Source organism: Falco biarmicus, chromosome 1, assembly GCF_023638135.1.
Source record: "Falco biarmicus isolate bFalBia1 chromosome 1, bFalBia1.pri, whole genome shotgun sequence".
Classification (NCBI taxonomy): Eukaryota; Metazoa; Chordata; class Aves; order Falconiformes; family Falconidae; genus Falco; species Falco biarmicus.
In genome coordinates, this window is record NC_079288.1 from 6,940,462 (window position 1) to 6,959,179 (window position 18,718).

An 18,718-nucleotide genomic window follows, 5' to 3' on the forward strand; every position below is an offset into this window, starting at 1 on the left:
CCGGGGCCCGCCGCCTCCCCGCCGGGCCGGCTCCCGGGCCGCGGCGGCGGCGGGGAAGGCCGGGTAGGACGGGGCCGGTCCCCTTCCCGTGGCCCGTCCTGGGGGTGTCGTCGGCCGCTGATGGCCCCGGCAGGCGAGAGGTGCCAAGGCGGCGTTACCACCGGGGAGGGAGGCGCGGGGAGGCCCCGCAGCGCGGCCTGGCTGGGTGTGGGGGCCACCAGGCACCAGCCTCCTGCCCTGCGGGGTGTCCTGGCACTGGGCTGTGGCCTGGCTGTGTGCGGGGGCTGCCAGGCGCCAGCCTCGTGGTGCTGGGCTGCGGCCTGGGCACAGGGTGCTGAGGTGGGAGCCTTGGCAGCGCTGCTTGTGACTGGAGGGGGGGACGGACCCAGGGGCAGCAGGAGGGGTAGTGCGGCCCCTCGATGCCGTGGCGGGCTCAAAGGCACCAAAACCCCCTCTGGTGCAGTCACGGACCACCTGAGGCCCTTCGGCAGTGCGCATCCCCTTGGGAATTCTACTGACACGTTAGGAGGGGAACCGAAAGGCCCTCAGATTTAACCTAACGCATCCTGTTTGGTCTTGGAACCAGTTTCTGCTCATTTTGTTGGGTTTTTTCCCCTTTCTAGATGTAATGTTGTACCTCATCTTTACTGACTTTTGCATACCAATTTCCAGCTATTTCCCGGGTTCTCAAAATAATTTTGAACGTCCTATTTGCGTGAAATTGTAAGAGCTTTAAGTCTCTATGCTGCCAGTCCTGTAAAACCCACAGGACTCACTGCAGCCTCACTCAGAATGACCGACAGCTCCGTGCCATGCCAGTGCGGGCATTGCCCACGGAGTCTCCGCTCTGCCGTCTGTCAGTGCCGCCTCCATTTCCCGGCGCTGTAAGGCACCACCATGTTCTTTCCAGCTTTGCAGTCTTGTAATGATTTAATGACCCACTGGACGTGTTGCAAGAGTGTAATTGCAATCAACGCAATGCAGCTTGGAAGGCTGAGAGCATGGCGGGCAGGACGGGGCCCTGTCTCAGCTGCTTTACGTGGATTGCTCCAGTTGCCCCAAGTCGGCAAACGGGTACGCTGCGGCCGAACTGTGGCAGGTTTCCGTGGCAGGATCGTGCAGAGCAGGCTGGAAGGGAGATGGCTGAGTGGTCTGGCTGGACTCTGAAATTATTATTTTGACTTTTGATAGTTGTGACATTTTGAGCAGCTGCACTGTGCCCCCATAACTTGGTTTAGGACAAACCCACAATGACCAAAACCAGCTTTTCAAACCAAACAATTCAAATCACAGGAATTACCTATAATCTTTCCTGTTGATTTGCAGGCATACGTTGATTTTTTAAATTATTATTTTATTTTTAGGGATTCATGGATTACTCTGAGGATGCAGGAGGATGATGAGCATTTCCTAGGCAGAACAGCCGGGTGGAGCTGGAGCCCGCAGCAGCGGGCCAGGCGGTACGGGGGTACCGGTGAGCCCCTGCGCGCCGTGCCGGGGCCGGGCCGGGCCTGCTGCTCCCCGGAACTCGATGCCGGGGCCGGGGTTGTTACCGGTAACAGGGTCCCCCGGCGCGGCGCGGCCCGGAGCGCTGCGGGGGGTAGCACCGGCCGGAGCCGCCGGCCCTCCTCCGAGGCTGGCCCCGGTGTGCGGGCCATGAGGGCCGGGCCCGGGCCGGGGGCGGCCGGGGGCTGCGGCGAGATGGCGGCGGCGGGCGCCGAGCGGGAGCGGCAGGAGCGGCTGCGGGAGGCGGCGGCGCTGGGGGACGCGGAGGAGGTGCGGCGGCTGGTGGAGCTGGGGGTCAGCCCCAACTCCCAGAACGAAGTCAACGGCTGGTAAGGACCCCCCTCCCCGGTCCTCTCCTGGTCCCCCTCCCGGGTCTCCTCCCTCTGGTCCCCCTCCCCGGGCTCCTCCCCGGGCCGGAACGGGACTTCGCCTGGGGTTTCCAGTGCTAACGCTGCCGTGGGTTGTTCACTTTTCCACGTAAAACGCAAATCGGTTTGAATTTAGAATTAAGTTACAAGGTCGATCTGCTGCCAGACCCTCCGCGATGCAGATCTCCCTGTCCCAAAGAGGAAAAAACAGTGATGCAGCTGGTAACCGCCGCTACAAACACGCATCCCCTTCCCACCCCTGCCTTCTGCTCTTCTGCTTCTCCATATCGCTAGGCTGTTACTTTATAGTGCCTTTTTTTTTAGCAGTGCATGCTGGCAGCCTGAGACAGTGCGGGCAGTCAAAACCAAACCTCGGCATGGCAGCAGGTCTTCGCCTCAGCAGAAATATTTTTTATTAACTCCTAAATCAGGTTTGAAAATGAGTCCGTTTCAAGCAGGGAACTTGCAGGCTGTTTCAGTGATACACGCAAACACTGATACATAAAAATATTTTTGACATCTCATGTGGATACCACCTGATGACACCAAACCCAAGACTTTTCTGTAATAGGCACTTGTACAAGTGGGTCTCTATACATGAATGCACACGCACACAAAATGTTATTTGAAGCCGGATTTACAGGAAATCCTCGGCCATTTTTGAAAACTGTTTTCCATAAGTTCAATTCAGCCCGTATTTACTGTTCTGTACTGTGCTTGAAGTTGTAATTAAAAATAGGAAGACTAAAATGAGGGAAGGAGCTAGACTTTTAGAGATGAAAGTTAGATCAGCAATTTTGAGAAGTGTGTAACACTTGCAACTTGAGGTTTAAATTGTGATTAAAATTAGAACTTGTGAAAGTTTAAGGTAGCTGATTCATTGGACATTGAATTCTCGTTGTGTGTAAGATAAACAGCTGCCTGTCATCAAAATGAGTTTGTATCTGAAACTGGAATTGATGAAAGAAATCTGCCCTAATTATTTTTAAGAATCACAATCTGGTCATTTTTAACTATGGCAATAAATGGATCCTCACTGTTACTTAAGTTTGCTTGTAAAATTAAAATTTCTCCAGTGAACTTGTTAGTACGTCTGATGCTAAGAGGTGCTGAGTACTCACATTTTGATGCATGTCACATCCATGGGTAGATGGTACCTCTGCATGAGACCACGTGAAATGGGCAGGATGGATCCCAATACGAGGGCAATGCTATTGAGGTTTACACACCGTCTCTACAAAATAAACCAGCAGCTTACACACTCAGAGCAAACACGGCCATGCTGTCTGCATTTTCTCCCTCCACTTTGGTCCAAAGCAGTTTATGACTTGGCAGTGCACTACTTATGAATTCATGCGGGCTGTTCACACTTATTTCACAGGGAGATATTAGTGAAAAGTCCAGAAAACACTGAACAGAAAACCTAAACAAACCTGTTCTGAGTTTTGTGGATTCGGATTCTGTGGGATCTTTGGTGTTAAAAATTCAGGAATACTTTTTGCTGACAAAAATGATTTATCCCATTTAAAAATGGCACTTCCTAGCTGAAATGCGCCACCCAGCCTTGGAGAGAGAAGCCAGGACTTCACAATATTGCTGGCAGTATCACCTCTGAAACACAGATTTTGTAGCACCCTTCCTAGGATAGTCTATGAAGAAAAATAATACATATACGTACACTGACGTTCATGTCTCTCCAGTTGGATCTAATTCTACGTAACCTCCTGCTGCTGTGACTAGTCCCATTACCTTTAATTCAGAGGTACTTTCTGCCATCAAGCGTTAATTTTAGTAAGAAGAAATTGTAGAACCAAGCCTTTTGTTTCTGGTAAGATGGGTTTAATTAAGTTAGAATACATAACAGTGAACAAAGTTTTGCAAGTTACCTTGTCTTCCCTTGGTTTTACCTGATCTGTGTCCCTTGAAAGATCAGATTTTCTCTTTTTCCCTTACATACACACAAGAAAACTTAAAAGAGCAGAATTTTGTATACAAAGTTGGGAGTTGCTGGTCAAGATAAAACTTCGCAGTGTTCCTTGAAAAAAACCACAACAACCAAAAAACCAAAGTGGAAAATGTTTCTTGGAGCTGGACTTTCAACTGAAACTTGTTTTCCTTACAAGCTTATTATTTATCCTGGCTTTATTTAATTCCTAAAAAATAAACAAACAAACTTGGAGAAGGGTTAAGTGTGTTCATTTTTCTGAAGAGTTCCCTTCATCTAGAGTTAGAGAATTAAAAGAAAACATGAAAACTTAGAGAAAGATCAAACATCACTAGAACCTGGGACAGGGAGGAATAGTAAGACTGTATAGCAACTTATAGTGTGTGCATTTAAGTCCCCAGTACTAAACACTAAATAAACCCAGTAGCTTTTAGAATGTTTCTTTACTATGTCTCTCTAGGTCAGCGACTGCAATTAATATTTTTTTTTTTTAAAAAAAAAGGTTATTAGTTCTGTGCCTCAGTTACAGATTGCAGAAAACCTGTTGTTTGCAGATCAAAGCTTTGGAATTGCTGGGGCATGGACTAGCTAGCAAGTGGGCAAAGAACTGTGCTTAGAAACTATGCTTACAATATTTTAAACACTTACTTTCCAAAAAGTGCAAGTCATTGTGCTGACAGCATTAATTAAGGAGTAATAATAGCATCCTAGGGAAGTATTCCCTATAAGCTCACATACACACACAAACAGAGGTATTTTAAGTACAACTTATTCTTTCAAAGATTAAAATAGCATACGCAAGCCGCCTTCTTACATTTATGTTTCCAGAAAAGTTAGTAGCCTAATAAATGCCAAATTGGAAGGATCTTGAACGTTAAAAATAGAACTGTGGTAACTCGGTATCAAGAGCTTTAGAGCAAGGGACAACTACATCAGCAGGTGTCACTGCAGGCTCCACAAACAGCGTGAATTTCCAAGAAAGGTGCCGTTAAAACCTTTTTCATGTTAGACATGTATTAGGTCATTCTTCTTACAGGCAGCAAGATGATTAACAAAATCATTAGCAAAAAAATTGAGCAAAAGTTAATCTGCTATGATTTTAAGATTTCAAACAGTGTTAACGCTTTCCACGTGCAGGACTTGTTTGCACTGGGCATGTAAACGGAACCACGCTCCGGTGGTGGCTTACCTGCTGCACGCTGGAGCCGACAAGGAGATCCTCACCAAGAAAGGAGAAAGGCCAGCCCAATTAACGTCAAAGAAAGAGATAAGGAAGATGTTGGGAGGTAAACCTGTTCGCTGTGCAATGTCATCATCAAAGACATCGTGAAAGGCTGTGTAAAGCATAGATGTTCCATCTGTATTTTGCATGTTGAGGATACTGTGTTCAGATTTGAGTGATAACTATGACTTAATTTCTAGAGTGTTTACTTGGTAAGAAATCCGAGTTTAAGGAAAGAGGATTACCAACAAATTCCATATCCAGCTAGCCAAACTTTTTTCTAAATACCGTAAAATTAGAAAAACGGTATTTTGAAAAATGCTGTGATTAAACCAGTGAAGGATAGATGCAGCTTCCTATTTTCAGAAGGGCAACAGGAGAAAAACCTCTCAAATTTGTATGAAGCTCTTCTATGAGCAACATCTAATTTTCCTGGTGTTTTAGCTTAGACACTGTGTTGAATAAATAAAAAATTAGCAGCCTTGGATAAACAGCTCGTTAAAGAACATGGGTAGAGCATTTTTATCATGTTTTGTAACTGTTGGAGTGGAATAGGCTTTCACTGCTAGAGGTGATATGTAATTTGAAATGTGGTTGATTAACAACCTCTTTCCTCCCCTTTGTATTCCCTTGTCTGTTTTTGTTTTCGTTATTGTCTCCCAGCTGTTGAATTGGTAATGTTTCAGCTCTCCCAGTACTGCATGTTCTTTCCCCTTTATCCCCTGCCTTAATATCGAAGGACATACTACCCTTTGTTCATTGCCTTATACATTATGAAGACAATAGCGTTATACCACCAGAGACCATGTTACGACATGCTGGCTAAGGATTAAACCAACACAAAACAAAAGTATTGCAGCGTTTAGAAGGAAATAGCACCCCCAGAATTACTAGAAGCAGACTGCTTTTGTGTTTACTGTATTGCAACACCTGAGCACTGTTCTGTTTACTGTAGAAAAAAAGGCATAATGCTGCTGGATTCATCTTTTAACCTGTGATGCTTTTTAACACTCTACTCCCTCACCATAAAAAAAGAGGGACAAAAAGAAACCTCACAGTGCAACAGCAATAATTCTGTTTTTTCCCCCTCAAGTCAGTCTTGGAGAATGTTGTTTTGTTTGTTTTACAGTGGAGGATGACAAACTCCCAGACTTAAACACAGATGCAGATCTGCCAATCATCCCTAATTATCTGGCTAACCCACCTTTCCCGTATGTGTATAACACTACGAGTAACAGTGTTCCAGATCCCTCGGCGAATGGGAGTATCTCACACTCAGAGCTGCAAGACACCGACTCTTCCTCCTTACCCGACGTGGAGACTTATGCACGTGTGCCACCGCGGCACGGGCACGCTGCTCCCGAGGCGGCCGATGCCGGAGGCGCGCCGTCACTGCCCCGCGGGTGTACCGCACCACCGCGCTCCAAACCCATCCTTCAGAGAGGGCCAGTGTTCCAGGGATCTGTCTCCTGGAGCAGAAGTCCCCCTTCGCCAGCTGGATTGAATCAGTCTGTACCGCAGCCAGAGAACGGCTCCTGTTCGGGACCTGTGCCGGCGTTCCAGCCCGTTTTCTTCACAGGAGCTTTCCCACTGAATATGCAAGGTAACAGTAACAGTCTCTTCTCTCTTGGTCTTGGAACTTCTGCCAATCTCGGACAGCGAAACCCATCAGGGTTACACGTATTCACAGCGCTTGTAGAGATTTTCAGGTTCAGGCATTCAGAAAACATTTGAAGGGAATTAAAGAGGCAGATACCCTGTTTCTGCTGGAGCCGCTACTAAAATATTGATGAAAACGTTTGCTATTTGTCTCAAATGCTGTAACAGCATACAAACACCTGGGTAGGCTAATTCTCCAAACAGCACACTCCAAGCTTCAAATAAAGAACATGAGTAAGCAGCCAGCGAGCCCAAGAGAGAGCCTCACGCAGCTCAGTCTGCAGACCTGAGTCCCGGGGTGAGCAATTCCATGAGCTGCCATTTGTGCAGGTAAATTTTGCCTGCCTAAAGAAGGGAATCTGGAATTTCACTTCCCGTTCAGTATTTCATTCTTGAAATAAAGTGTTCCGATGCCCTGAATTAGCAGTGAGGAGTTAACCGATGACCAAAAGAGTCAAAAACCAATAAAACCAATCTTGGATTGCTCAGGAAATTGATAACCTGTATAATCTGCTTTTAAATTAGCTTAAATCCAGTAAGATGAGTATTCACGCAAGGGGTCGTGCATGCATATACGCACACACTGTATTAGATTTGTAATGATTTTTTCATATGGGTTGATGAAAGTCAGTCTAATGAAAATTGTGGTCATCCATGTCCAGTACTTTGCTTTCTGAGGGTTCCTGTATCATTACAAATGATACAAATGAGGTTAATAGAACAAAGAAATGCTTGGAAGTCAATATAGAGGTATCTTTTCCAATTCCTCTCTGCATCTGCCTATTAACGTACCTTCTTATTTCTAATAGAACTGGTGCTTAAAGTTAGAATACAAAACCCTAATCTTAGAGAAAATGACTTCATTGAAATTGAACTGGACAGACAAGACCTGACCTATAAGGAACTGCTCCGAGTGAGTTGCTGTGAGCTGGGTGTTAATCCTGAGCACGTACAGAAGATCAGAAAATTACCAAATACAATGTTAAGAAAGGTAAGAACTCTTAAATTTTGATGTGCGGCAACTTCTAAAAAAGATTTTTAGGTTACCATTAAAAAGAAATAATTTGTTGGCCACTTGCGTAGGCTCCTGTTGAAAAAAACCAAACCAAACCCAAAATGAAAAAACTTCCCTTCAGCTTCCAGCAGTCAGCAGTTGTTTGGGTTTCTTTTAGTAAAAATGTTCTCAAGTTTCCTGATCATTTCCTTTCATAAACATCTGGTGTTGAGCCCAATTAATATCCAGTTTCTCTACTGCAGCCTTAAATTCAGTGCAATACCACACTGCTGTGACCCGGCAGCATTGAAAAGGCTGGCAGTGCTCAGCTGAGTTTTGCTAGTCCAGTAAGGACTCCGTGCAGTCCTTTCGGAACACACAGAGGTGTTACAGAATTATTCTGAGTGCAGGTCTCGGAACGTAGCTGTCTTTTCACTTCAGTGCCATTTACCTGGGCAGCAATCAGAAAACGGACCTGCTGACCTGTTCTATTGATTCACCGTTCACCTTTCTTTCACTCTTCAATCCCGCTAGAGCGTTGTTGGCGTCAGGCGTGGGCTAATCTGATTGCTCCTAGATTAATAGACTTCCCTGCACTGCATCTTCACCGACTATAAGATGACTTACTCTTTTGTTAGGAAGGATGGGGGGGAGAAGACACAAGCAATTCTGTCACTTGCCTACTTAGGCTGTTGACAGGACCGTTGTTATTTCCAGCTCTAATTACTTCAGGCTCTCTGGGTAGGACTGCAGGACTCTCATTATTCGTCAAGATAATACAAAACTAATTCTATTTAATGCTGTTTAGCAGCAGAGTACTGCTGCAGCGGGGATCACAGCTGGAGCCTGTGCTGTGGGAGGGTGTCTTCCGTGGCTCTCGGAACGACCTTGCCCAAGCCAGCTCTGTGATGCTAGAGGATGCTGTGTGCAGCACCTTCTTGGGTAGATGCAAGAATTAATTCATGAGCTTCTAAGAGCTGCCAAGGCGGGAGGAAAAGAGGAGCTGGGGGTGGCACGCAGTAGGTATTTACAAGTGTAATTCTGTTAATCACTTGCACTCATCGTCCATGTTGCATTCCTTCTAAAAATAGACTTCGCTGAGTAGCTGAATAGATCCCAGAATAAATGTAAGATGCAACAGGATGTCTGCTTTCCAGTTTACTGTAAAGAATTGTCATATTTATGGATAAATACATACCTTGTGCTAGCCTATTATTTTAACTTACCGCTGCAAAATTGAATGGATGGTTTATCACCTAACAACTTACTGTATTTATTTAAAGGACAAAGATGTTGCAAGGCTACAGGATTTCCAAGAACTGGAGCTTGTTCTAACAGTAAGCGACAAAAACTTACTTTTCAGAGTCCCATCACTTTCTGAAAGGAGTGGTTATAACAAGAAGGCATCAGAACTTACATACTAATTGTTTAATGAATAAACCAAAAGATTTGTATCTCATTTTAAAATTACACTTGAAGTACAGTATCTATAAGGGCTAATAATGTGAAAAAAATATATATCTATTTTGTTAACCTTGAAATAAACTAGTTGTTATGCACAGTTACAGCCTCTAGTTAATCTAAGAGTAATGAGTCTTGATATCAAAGTAGCTTAATTCAAAGGAAGTATTGGTAGAACTGTCTGTTAATGCAACACTTTAACTTACAAAAAGATAATCTTCAAATACTGCAGAGTTAGCAGCTCTCAGGGAAAGGCTTACCTTAAGCTGTTTTAATAATTTGTTTGCTATAAAATAGCAGAGGTACTCAAGCTAAAAACCTGCCATGAAACCCATTTAATATTTGTACTGAGTCCATTACCATTAATGTTCACTTTGTAGATGGTGTCTTTTAAGTCATATCTTTCTTAGAAGGAAAAAACCAGAAGGGTTTAAGTCTGTGGAAGAAGCACAAAACTATGTCTCAAGTGACTTACTACCTGTGATTTCTTAATCCCTGTTTATGCTTTTCCCTATTTCTCAGGTTGAAAATAAAAAGCGGTAGTGATTATCCAAATCATAAATATGCTCTCAACCAAAATCCCTTTTACCATTGTCTGTCAATACATAGTATTGACACGTGCAATATAAAATACTATTTTTGTTACTGTATTGACAACACATTTCTCCAATGCTGCTTTAATTTCCCCTTTTAAAAGCACAAAAATTGTAGTTTTATTTTCCTCTTACCTCTAAATTCCTCAGAAAGACAGCATCTTGGACCTTTAAAGTTACCTGTGTAAAAAGAAACTAGTGAAATGCCCAGGGTTTTCTGGGCTGACGTTAAATCTTGATGTTCCTATGCAATGTATTTCCTTTCTTCCCAATTACTTCTGTTTACCCATGTTGTTTACTGGAAAAAACTATTTTTCCTGTTACTTAAAATTCAGAATTAGACTATGCTATGAAATTCTAGAATAAATAAATGGAAAAGTATTTAAGAGCTGGATTTTACCTAATTTTTGAGGATTTTCATATTTACTCAGTCATTTGCATTTGAGGAAGAGGTTCTATTCTGGTGGCCTACCGGCAGATGTACTATGAATTAGATGAGTGAACTAAAGTACGAGAGGTAACAGGCAAAGAGAACATGCCAAACTGGAGCAAAATTGCCTCTTATTTCTTCATCTTCCCCCTCCCTTCCCCCAGTTTCTTTCAAAACTACAGCAACCAAAGGATTTTATCGTTCTCTTAGCTAAGCATTTACAGCCCGAGTTAGCTGTACGTTGTCTGTGGACCTGTAAACGGGATTTATAAAGCAGCACGCTGAGCAGGGAGCCCCCAAACCAGCTGGAGGGAATGCTGAGGCGAGAGCTGCGTCTGAAGTGACCCCCCACGCGGAGCTGGGTGTCCAGCACAGCCCGGTCTCCCTTCTCGGGGTTCGTTCTTCTCCCCGCAGCCGGGGCAGTCACCTGCGTGCCAGCTAATGCAGCAAGTGGTACCCAATTCACCCGCTCTCTCTCTCTCATCCAGTGACTAGTCCTTTGTGCACAGGGAGCAGCTTCAGCAGCCGAGACTGAGCACACAAGAGGGAGCCCTCTCCCAGTCCGCCCTGTAGTCGGATGGCCAGTGTTCACCTGGAAGCACAGATCCATGCAGAGATCCCAAATTGCCTGTGTGCCAGTTAGGAGACTGCGCTTCAGTCTCGTTCAGGCTAACAGTAGAACATTCTGTCGCAACAGAATACCCTCTTCTGAAAAGTGCTGGAGGTCACACATGGTCCGAGTCATTGGCAGTATCTGGTTTTTATACCAAACTGCTGGTGGTATATCAAATTCTGTATCATGGAATAATACAATTTGTTGTTCCACGTGTCGCACTGCCTGTTGCATTCTCCCTGGCACACAGAACCGATACAAGGGAGGCATCGGCTGTTTAAACACCGGCTAAATCCACGAAGGTGCAGGATTAGCCAGTCAGACCTACTAGAGAAAAGCTCAGCAGCGGGGTTGATGATTTTGTTGTTCCACATTATCTCGCACATGCTGGTTGCTATCTATGCATTCCGAGGAGTATTTTTATACCTTGTGCAGTTTATACACAGAAGATACTATTAACACTCCTAACAATCTGATCAGTGTGTAATCATTACATTACTGTGTATGATAAATAATTCATTACTTTGTGCTCTGCTATATGCAATGTTAATGTCAAATGAATGCTCGGCTGCAGATTCTTGTTTTGGTTTAAGAAGTATCATTTGTAAGAATTAATAAAGGATTATTTTTGTCTTCTCAAAGTTTTTCTGAACTTTACTTGTGGAAAAACATGGGGACTTTTCTTGCGAGGTAGGTTTCTAGAATCGTTGGTGTAGGAAGTGAACAACAAAAGCAAAAGACATTCTCTCAGATACTAGCAGCAAGTACTGCTTAAACGCAGTACTCCTTTTATCTGAGGAGTCCTGGTTATCAATAATACAGTAGATCTTTATTTCTGCAAAACAAATCACACATTATTTCAGGTGATTAAGTCTTGAACGAGATAAATTATATACACATTGGCTCGGCATGCATGTTTGGCTCAAGGGGAGACTTACCATAGTGACTTCGCACGTAAGAGAGGTACAGCAAAATTGTAACATTTCTGTGCCAATCATATCCCTGCAGGCTTAGGTGGAGTCTAATAAATTGGTTGAAATTGTGTAGTTAATGATGTATATTAAGCCATCTGTAGGTTTAGCTTTAAATACACGTTACTTGTAATTCTTAGGCCGAGGAGGAATTTTATGATGCTAAAATTGCCCTGGGCAGGGACACCAGAGGTTCTGGGATAGCGGACGGCTTTGAAGCTGAAGCATTCAACTCCCTTGTCCCAGGGGAAATACGGAAAGGAACGGGTTGGAACCACATTACGCATTATATCACTATTTTTCAGCTGAGTCACTGCTTCCTGTCTTCCCAATTCAAAACCAATGAAATCTTACACAGACAACACACAAAACAGGTATCTTTTGTACCATTAGTATAATTTACTAATTATAAACCTGCATACAGTACATATTGCCCTGCGATACGTTTTCTTGGCAGGTTGTTTGGCATTCTTTGGGAAAAAAAAGGCATTTAATAAAATACTTCATGTATGTAGAAAATATTAAAAAATATAAAATTTACTTTCTGGTTCTTGTAATTGTAAAATACTTCGTTCACATATCACAAGTTTAGTCTACTACAAAAAGTGTTTTGTAAGTTACAGTACATTCACAAGTCACTTTGCGGCAGATCAGTAATATTAAAAAAAAACAAACCCAAACCCAACCCAAACACCCAAGGGGTCGTCTTTTCATGCTAGTCCAGCATCTTTGGCCATACTGTAGAAAATACCCTTTGATGCTATAAGGCTTGCAGGTGTATCAAATTCAGCTACGGTTCCGTTGTCTAGAACAAGAACCCTGTGCAAAACAAAAGGTGGTGGGGAGGGAGGGAGGGAGGGGAAGATATGTCAGAGAATTCCTTGCAAGAAATGTGGTATCCCTTTTTATCACAAACTGCTCTAATCTTTGCCTTGCCTTTGTTTTGCTCAATTATTTTCACACCCTGAAACACAACAGACGATAAATGTTCTCCCTGAGCCGCTGTTTGATTCAAAAAGGTACAGCACAGTCACTGTCTCCCAGGGGTAATAAAGGGGGGGAGTAGGTGTGGAAAAAAAAAAGAAAAACAGGAAAAAAAGTGTCATACTGGTACTTCTGGAATTGTAAATATTGTGCCAGAAAGCCAAAGAGATAAAAAATATCATGTAGTAATGTATTTTAAAGTTGTTAACATGATGTTAGTGAGTTTAGTTACAGCAGTTGCTAGTTTAAAACGGATCCACAGGCTTGCTGACAGCGCCATTTATGCAACTGGGTAGTATCTCTTGTGCAACTCTGGTTAGTGAGTACAGAACCTGGTTCTTATGCCAACAGGGGCAAAGTCGGGTCTGGATATTCTAGGATTATACAGCTTAATCATCATGGCTTACATTCTACCCAAGGAGCATCTGTGTGGCTATCTACAGACAAACCAGACCCTGTTAAATGCTGCTCCACGTACCCAGTAAAGCGGTGAGCCTGCCCACCACACGCTATTAAAAGGTTTTTACCTTGTGTAATCCATAATTGTGTTCAGCCTGTGTGCTATTGTCAGCACTGTGCAGTCTTCAAACTGGATCCTAATTGTCATCTGGATAAGATCATCCGTCTCGAGATCGATAGCTGCTGTTGCTTCGTCTAGGATCAAGATTCTCGTCTTGCGAAGAAGCGCTCGTGCCAGACAGACGAGTTGTCTTTGGCCAACGCTGCAAGCAGAGACAGAGCTTTCAGAAACGAGCCCCCGCTGCCCATAGCTCTCCACCGCTCAGAATCACTTGTGCTAGAGCAGATTGCTCATCAGGTGGAGCTACCGAACAAAAAACCCCGGTATTTGGTCCGTCAGCCCTAGAGCCCACAGATAACACACAGGCAGCATTACGCAGCTGGTTTTAGCATAGGTGTTCACTTACTGCCTGACCCAGTGCTGCCAGAGCCAACAAATGCCCCGTTTCTATCACTGTGACAAAAGCCAAGGAGACTAACGATTACAATGCTTCTGCCTGAGTTTTCAGAAACACAGTTATAACAACACTGTGTATACACAAACTTTTTTAAAAAAAAAAAGGTAAAAAAATGAAAAAAATGTTCTGAGGCTGTAAGTCCTTTCTACCTTCAAATAATATAAAATATATATATACACACACCTGGGCAGCCCACACTTCCTCCCCTGCTATAAACACACCCCAGACACAGCCCCCGAGTGTCTCTGCAGGATGAAGAAGATGCTGAACGTTCATCACACATAGTCTGGTCACACCACAGTCTCACAAGCCAACGCAGCACATCAAAGCACGGCATTTTGTCATCCCCTTTCAGGTCTTCGTGGGTTTCCCAAATAATAATGGAACACAAAGATTGCTAAAGGGTCAGTTTAAACAGAGGACTCTTACTGAGCACTGCAGTTTTATAGATGTTACCACGGCATCTCCCTTCCTACCAAACCATGTTTAAGGGACTGCCTGTGCCCAACAGCCTGTCACCCTGAGACTTCTTTCTTTACTGGTAAGACAAGATTTTGGTTTGGGAGAAATTCTTCCCAGCAGCAAAGAAGAATCAGCTCATTCGTGGCAGAGGCAGAACAGCAAACAAGTGTTTGAGCCTTCATGGTTTTCTTGAAACACTAATGGGCGGCTAAATCATTTTGGACACAACAGACCAGCGTAAACCTGTGCTCAGGTGTTTCTCACTGTTACAGCTGAATGAAAGCTCGGTGTATGTTTCTAGTCCAAGCGTTCCATACCTAAGATTTTCTCCACCTTCTGAGCATTCATAGTCCAACATGGATGGCTGACTGCTGACAAACCTCTTCAAATGAGACAGTTCAAGAGCTTTCCATATTTCTTCATCTGAATACTTATTAAATGGATCCAGGTTCATCCTCAGTGTTCCAGAAAAGAGAACAGGATCCTGGATATAAAACCAACTCTCATTAGACAAGTGCTTTAGCTGTTTTAAGTACAGATATGAGTTACTGCTTTGAAGTCACGGTTGCATTGCAGGTAGGCCGCCTCCCAACCCCATCCACTCTGAAAATACATGACGTTATACACACTTAAAACTCACATTCCAACTTATAAAGATGGTTTATCCTAAACCCTGTTTCATCACCCAGCATCAGCTTATAAGGTGGCACAGGACCACTTAATGTAGAAGTATTTTGTTTTTCTGAAACAATTTTCTGAGTGTAACAAAGCATTTTCCTCTGTGGCTAAGCCCTTATTTATGGTTTGCCAAGCTGTTAAGAGATCCTTCCTTTACTGTGACACACAGAAAAAGTACCTGAGGAATAATTGTTAGCCTCGATCGAAGGTCATGCAGACCAATCTCTGAAATTTTCACACCATCAATTTTAATTTCCCCTTTTACAGCTTCCAGGATCCTAAAGAGACAGAGTGTCATGGAGGACTTCCCTGCTCCGGTTCTGCCAACAATTCCGATCTACAACAAATTGCAGGTTTAACAACAAAGCGTACAGTTAAAACAAAACCAAAACCCAACAAAGAAGCCCCCAAACAAACCCCCAAGATTCCTCTAAGAGGTTTGATGCAAGATCAGAATCTAAGAAAGAATTTAAACATCGCTCCCTAGAAACCTGGTGTCATACGTTGTAATGTATATATTGCCATTCCCGTCATCTGAATGATACCGCATATAAATATGTACAGAGGTCTAGAGCCATTCTACATCACTTTGGGCGATTAGCTCAAGTACCCATGCTAGGAGTCCAATCACTCAAAGACAAAAAAATAAAGGCTTTTCAGAAGGCAATTCAGACTTCATCGTGAGCATGTGTTATCTCCATTCCAGGAGGTGGTTTGATTGTCATCCTGTTTGCTTAGTATAAGGATAACTCTCCTCTCTTAATAACATCCCACGGAGGACTTTTCCCCTGCTAATTGTTCTGTCACCAGCACGAAAACCCCAGAACTTTCAACTGAAGCATGAAGAAACGAATGCCCCAGAACAAAGACAATTTCCTGATTCAGGAAGCAAAGAATGCCATTTCCTTTCATGCCAAAAATTTCACAGGGAAAGCCAGGGAGTGGAAAAAGTTGGAATTCCTTCTCCCATCTGCACTGCTTTAGAAAAGCATTGTCGTCACTGAATTTTTGTCACTTGTGCTGGTGCCTCCTACGTACAGTAGCCTGTTGCCAAACTAACTTGGAAAGTCCAGAAAATCCTACGGATTGGTCCTACTGCTTCCAGCCTGGAGGATGCTGGTACACCGACAGCATGGTTGTCACTGCTGGCTTCTGCAATGCCAGCTTGAGTAGGTCTCCACCACTGCGGCAAGTGTGCTTGCAGATCCTGTCCTCTGCTCTGTGGTTGCCACTGGAAGCCCGGAGCAAAGTGCTAGTAAGGACATACAGCTGGTAACTCACCTTTTCTCCCCCATGCACTTGGAGGTTCAGACCCTTCAGCACTAGATCCAAGCCCTTCCTGTACCGCACTGAATAATTCACAAACTCCAGCTCTCCCTTGGATGGCCAGTCTTCTGGGGGACGCTTGCCCTCAATAATCCAGGGAGCCTAAGGAAAACAGAAGTCAGAAATGCCTTATATAGGTTTAAGAAAAAATAATTCAAACTCAGATACAAACATCAACATTTGTTACTAGAAATATATCTGATAAATCAAATCTCAGTATCAAATACACTTATAAGAATAGGGAAAAAACATGGATTCCTAAATACCCACACATTTTAGTCTTTGTTGTGAAGTTTACAGGAAAAAAGGTCTGAGCATATAGGGCCAAATCCTCAATGGATATAAATTTATTTTTTTTTCCATTAACTCTAATAGAACACTGCCTGTTTCATGCCAGCTCAAACTCTGGCATGTATCATGCATCTTGTCTAGCTTCCTTTTAGTTTTGAGATTAAATACTTGATCTCCTGAACTGTTCACTGCAGCTCTTCTCAGATCCTCCGTTTCCTAATTCTTAGCCTCCCATCATGTGCACGCAACTAACAAAACCCAGTGTGTCCACAGAGCACCAGACTTCCCAGCATAGCTCTATCTTCCACTTTTAAAAGGTAGAGGATTGGATGATTTTCCTGGATTAGGCAGTACAAAGTTCCTAGAGATGTTCTTCTTATGGGAGATGAGGACTGATTAAGTTGATTAAATAGAAATAGTATTGAAAGCACGTGCATAGCCTGATAATAGTACTGCAGCTGTGCTCCCCAGCAGGATCACAGCACCATCCATGCAGGTAGGACCATGCACCAAACACTTCAAACCCAACAGGAGCAATATTCTGATGGTGAAACTCATCTCTGTTGTGCTATAGCCACTCACAGCAGCAGAAAATGAGATGCTAAGCACAAGCTGCACGATGGCAGTAATAATTTGGAGCTGTGATAGCATAAATTACAGTTCAGAGTGTGACATTTGTTCAGGTTAAATGATAACACTCTCAGAGCAGGAACTGTCTCTCAGGAGTCTAAAGAAAGACCATGTAAATATGTGCATTAAAATTTCTCCACGGTTGTTGGTGGGCATGCTTGATGCTTGGTAGCTGACCTCTGTTTCAGTTTCTGAATACTCTTTTATTCTTTCAACAGCCACAATGTTAGTTTCAAGTTCAGAAGTCATTCGGACCATCCAATTCAGAGACAAGGTCACCTTGGCGCAGAAAAGGAACAAAATGTCACCCACAGATGAACAACAGGTTTAATAATAACAACAACAAAACCAGACGCTGCTATTAAGACACGGACTCACATTAACATTACAAATGGAATAATTACCTTAGCATTGACATTAATATAGTTACTAGGACAAGAAGTCTACAGATAATCAGGTGCTCACATGGAGAAGCATATGCCTCCCACGGTGATTTAACAAATGGCAACAAAAGTTGATTGCAAGTCATTCCCCTAGTCATGGGTCTCACTGAAAACTGCTGACAGCAATCCTGCACACTGTACCTAAAAAGCTTCTGGCAATAGTGAGGTCATTAAATCTGATAAACTGTACACAGCTTGGGTGAGTATAGTTTATCTTGCCTATTTATGAATCCTACTGATCTGCCTAGGATTGCCTGGACACACTGATGTGTTCCGTAGCAGGTATGATGCAGGACATCTTAAGCCCATGCTGTTCAAATGACCTGTTTGTGGTGGGTGCACCTGACACTTCCTGAGCACCCTGCGTGCTGCTGCTGCTGCTGCTGATACCGGGGTGCAGCACAACCTCGATCCTCCCAAAGTGCCCTGAAATCCTACTGCACGTGAGCTTGCTGATGTCTGTCAGCATTCAGTGTAATTCTCTACTGTTTCCAGACATGCCACAACTCATTTTTATTATTTCCTTATGAACTTCAGCTTCAACAAGCACTTAAATTATTGCTAATATATCCAATACCATCTACAAAAACGCAAACCCATCAATGAACAGAAAGCTGTAGTACATACCTGTAATGCATAAGATACTGAAAGTCCTACCAAACCGGCGTTTAGGCTGTTTTTACCAATCACAGCAAAAAGGGCAGCAAAAAGAACAATGCAGTTCCCCACAAATTCAACTCGAATGCCCAGCCACCTGGTAAAAAAGGCAGACGTAAGCAGAGCAGTAAATGGTGGCTTGGACCACTTATGCAAACACAGGATTATCTAAGTGGAAACAAGAGTTACATCCCTTTTTTTTACCTGTTGGATACTATGCCAGGATAGTAACTCTTCTGATTTTCATCCATCTTCACATCACTGATGTCCACAAAGGACTTCACTCTTCTATAGGCTCTGATGACACTGGCCCCTGATACTGTTTCTGAGAAGTGTGAGTAGACGGGAGATCTGCTCACAGACTCCAGACGCTTCAGCTGGCGGGAGGTAGCTACGTAGAATCGCTGCCATTTTTTGGAGAAAATTGAAGGATACATGAAATACTTTCTCTTTTAATTAACAGCGAAGCATTTTTTAAGTGAAGGATTTAAAGAGGACGGCTACTGAT

At 43.6% G+C, this 18,718-nt stretch overlaps 2 protein-coding genes and 1 long non-coding RNA gene across 4 annotated transcripts in view; 2 read left to right on the plus strand and 1 right to left on the minus strand.

The window, feature by feature from the left end:
* Positions 1–9: 9 nt before the first annotated feature.
* LOC130150989 (ankyrin repeat domain-containing protein 40-like) lies at positions 10–11,432 on the plus strand. Of its 2 annotated transcripts, XM_056342465.1 has the most exons (7): positions 10–140; positions 1,365–1,835; positions 4,957–5,105; positions 6,171–6,644; positions 7,510–7,691; positions 8,978–9,031; positions 10,667–11,432. In XM_056342465.1, the coding sequence occupies exons 1-7, from the start codon at positions 121–123 to the stop codon at positions 10,667–10,669; spliced, it is 1,353 nt and encodes a 450-aa protein (XP_056198440.1). In that variant the 5' UTR covers positions 10–120; the 3' UTR covers positions 10,670–11,432. The 2 variants fall into 2 exon arrangements, with proteins under 2 accessions (XP_056198440.1, XP_056198429.1); XM_056342454.1 differs by having other exon boundaries at positions 11–140; positions 8,978–11,432.
* LOC130151000 (uncharacterized) lies at positions 1,856–2,954 on the plus strand. Its single transcript, XR_008822457.1, has 2 exons — positions 1,856–2,096; positions 2,202–2,954. It is a non-coding gene; the product is annotated as an uncharacterized LOC130151000 (long non-coding RNA).
* Positions 11,433–11,750: 318 nt separating the features above from the next.
* The window catches only part of ABCC3 (ATP binding cassette subfamily C member 3), a 50,674-nt gene continuing 43,706 nt past the window's right edge, over positions 11,751–18,718 (minus strand). Inside the window, exons 24-31 of the mRNA XM_056342370.1 lie at positions 18,415–18,614; positions 18,181–18,307; positions 17,288–17,389; positions 16,145–16,291; positions 15,042–15,200; positions 14,503–14,669; positions 13,274–13,468; positions 11,751–12,581 (exon numbers count right to left, since the gene is read on the minus strand). Of these exons, the coding sequence (XP_056198345.1) occupies positions 12,473–12,581; positions 13,274–13,468; positions 14,503–14,669; positions 15,042–15,200; positions 16,145–16,291; positions 17,288–17,389; positions 18,181–18,307; positions 18,415–18,614 (1,206 nt within the window). The 3' untranslated portion in view covers positions 11,751–12,472. The remainder of the gene's footprint in view (positions 12,582–13,273; positions 13,469–14,502; positions 14,670–15,041; positions 15,201–16,144; positions 16,292–17,287; positions 17,390–18,180; positions 18,308–18,414; positions 18,615–18,718) is intronic.

What these genes read in the sequence shown, in the direction of transcription:
- LOC130150989 (XM_056342454.1), top strand. Translation starts at nt 121, where the DNA reads ATGGCCCCGGCAGGCGAGAG. An exon ending in ATGGCCCCGGCAGGCGAGAG is followed by an intron (nt 141 to 1,364) that starts GTGCCAAGGCGG and finishes TTTTATTTTTAG; the next exon opens with GGATTCATGGATTACTCTGA. An exon ending in TTTCCCACTGAATATGCAAG is followed by an intron (nt 6,645 to 7,509) that starts GTAACAGTAACA and finishes TATTTCTAATAG; the next exon opens with AACTGGTGCTTAAAGTTAGA.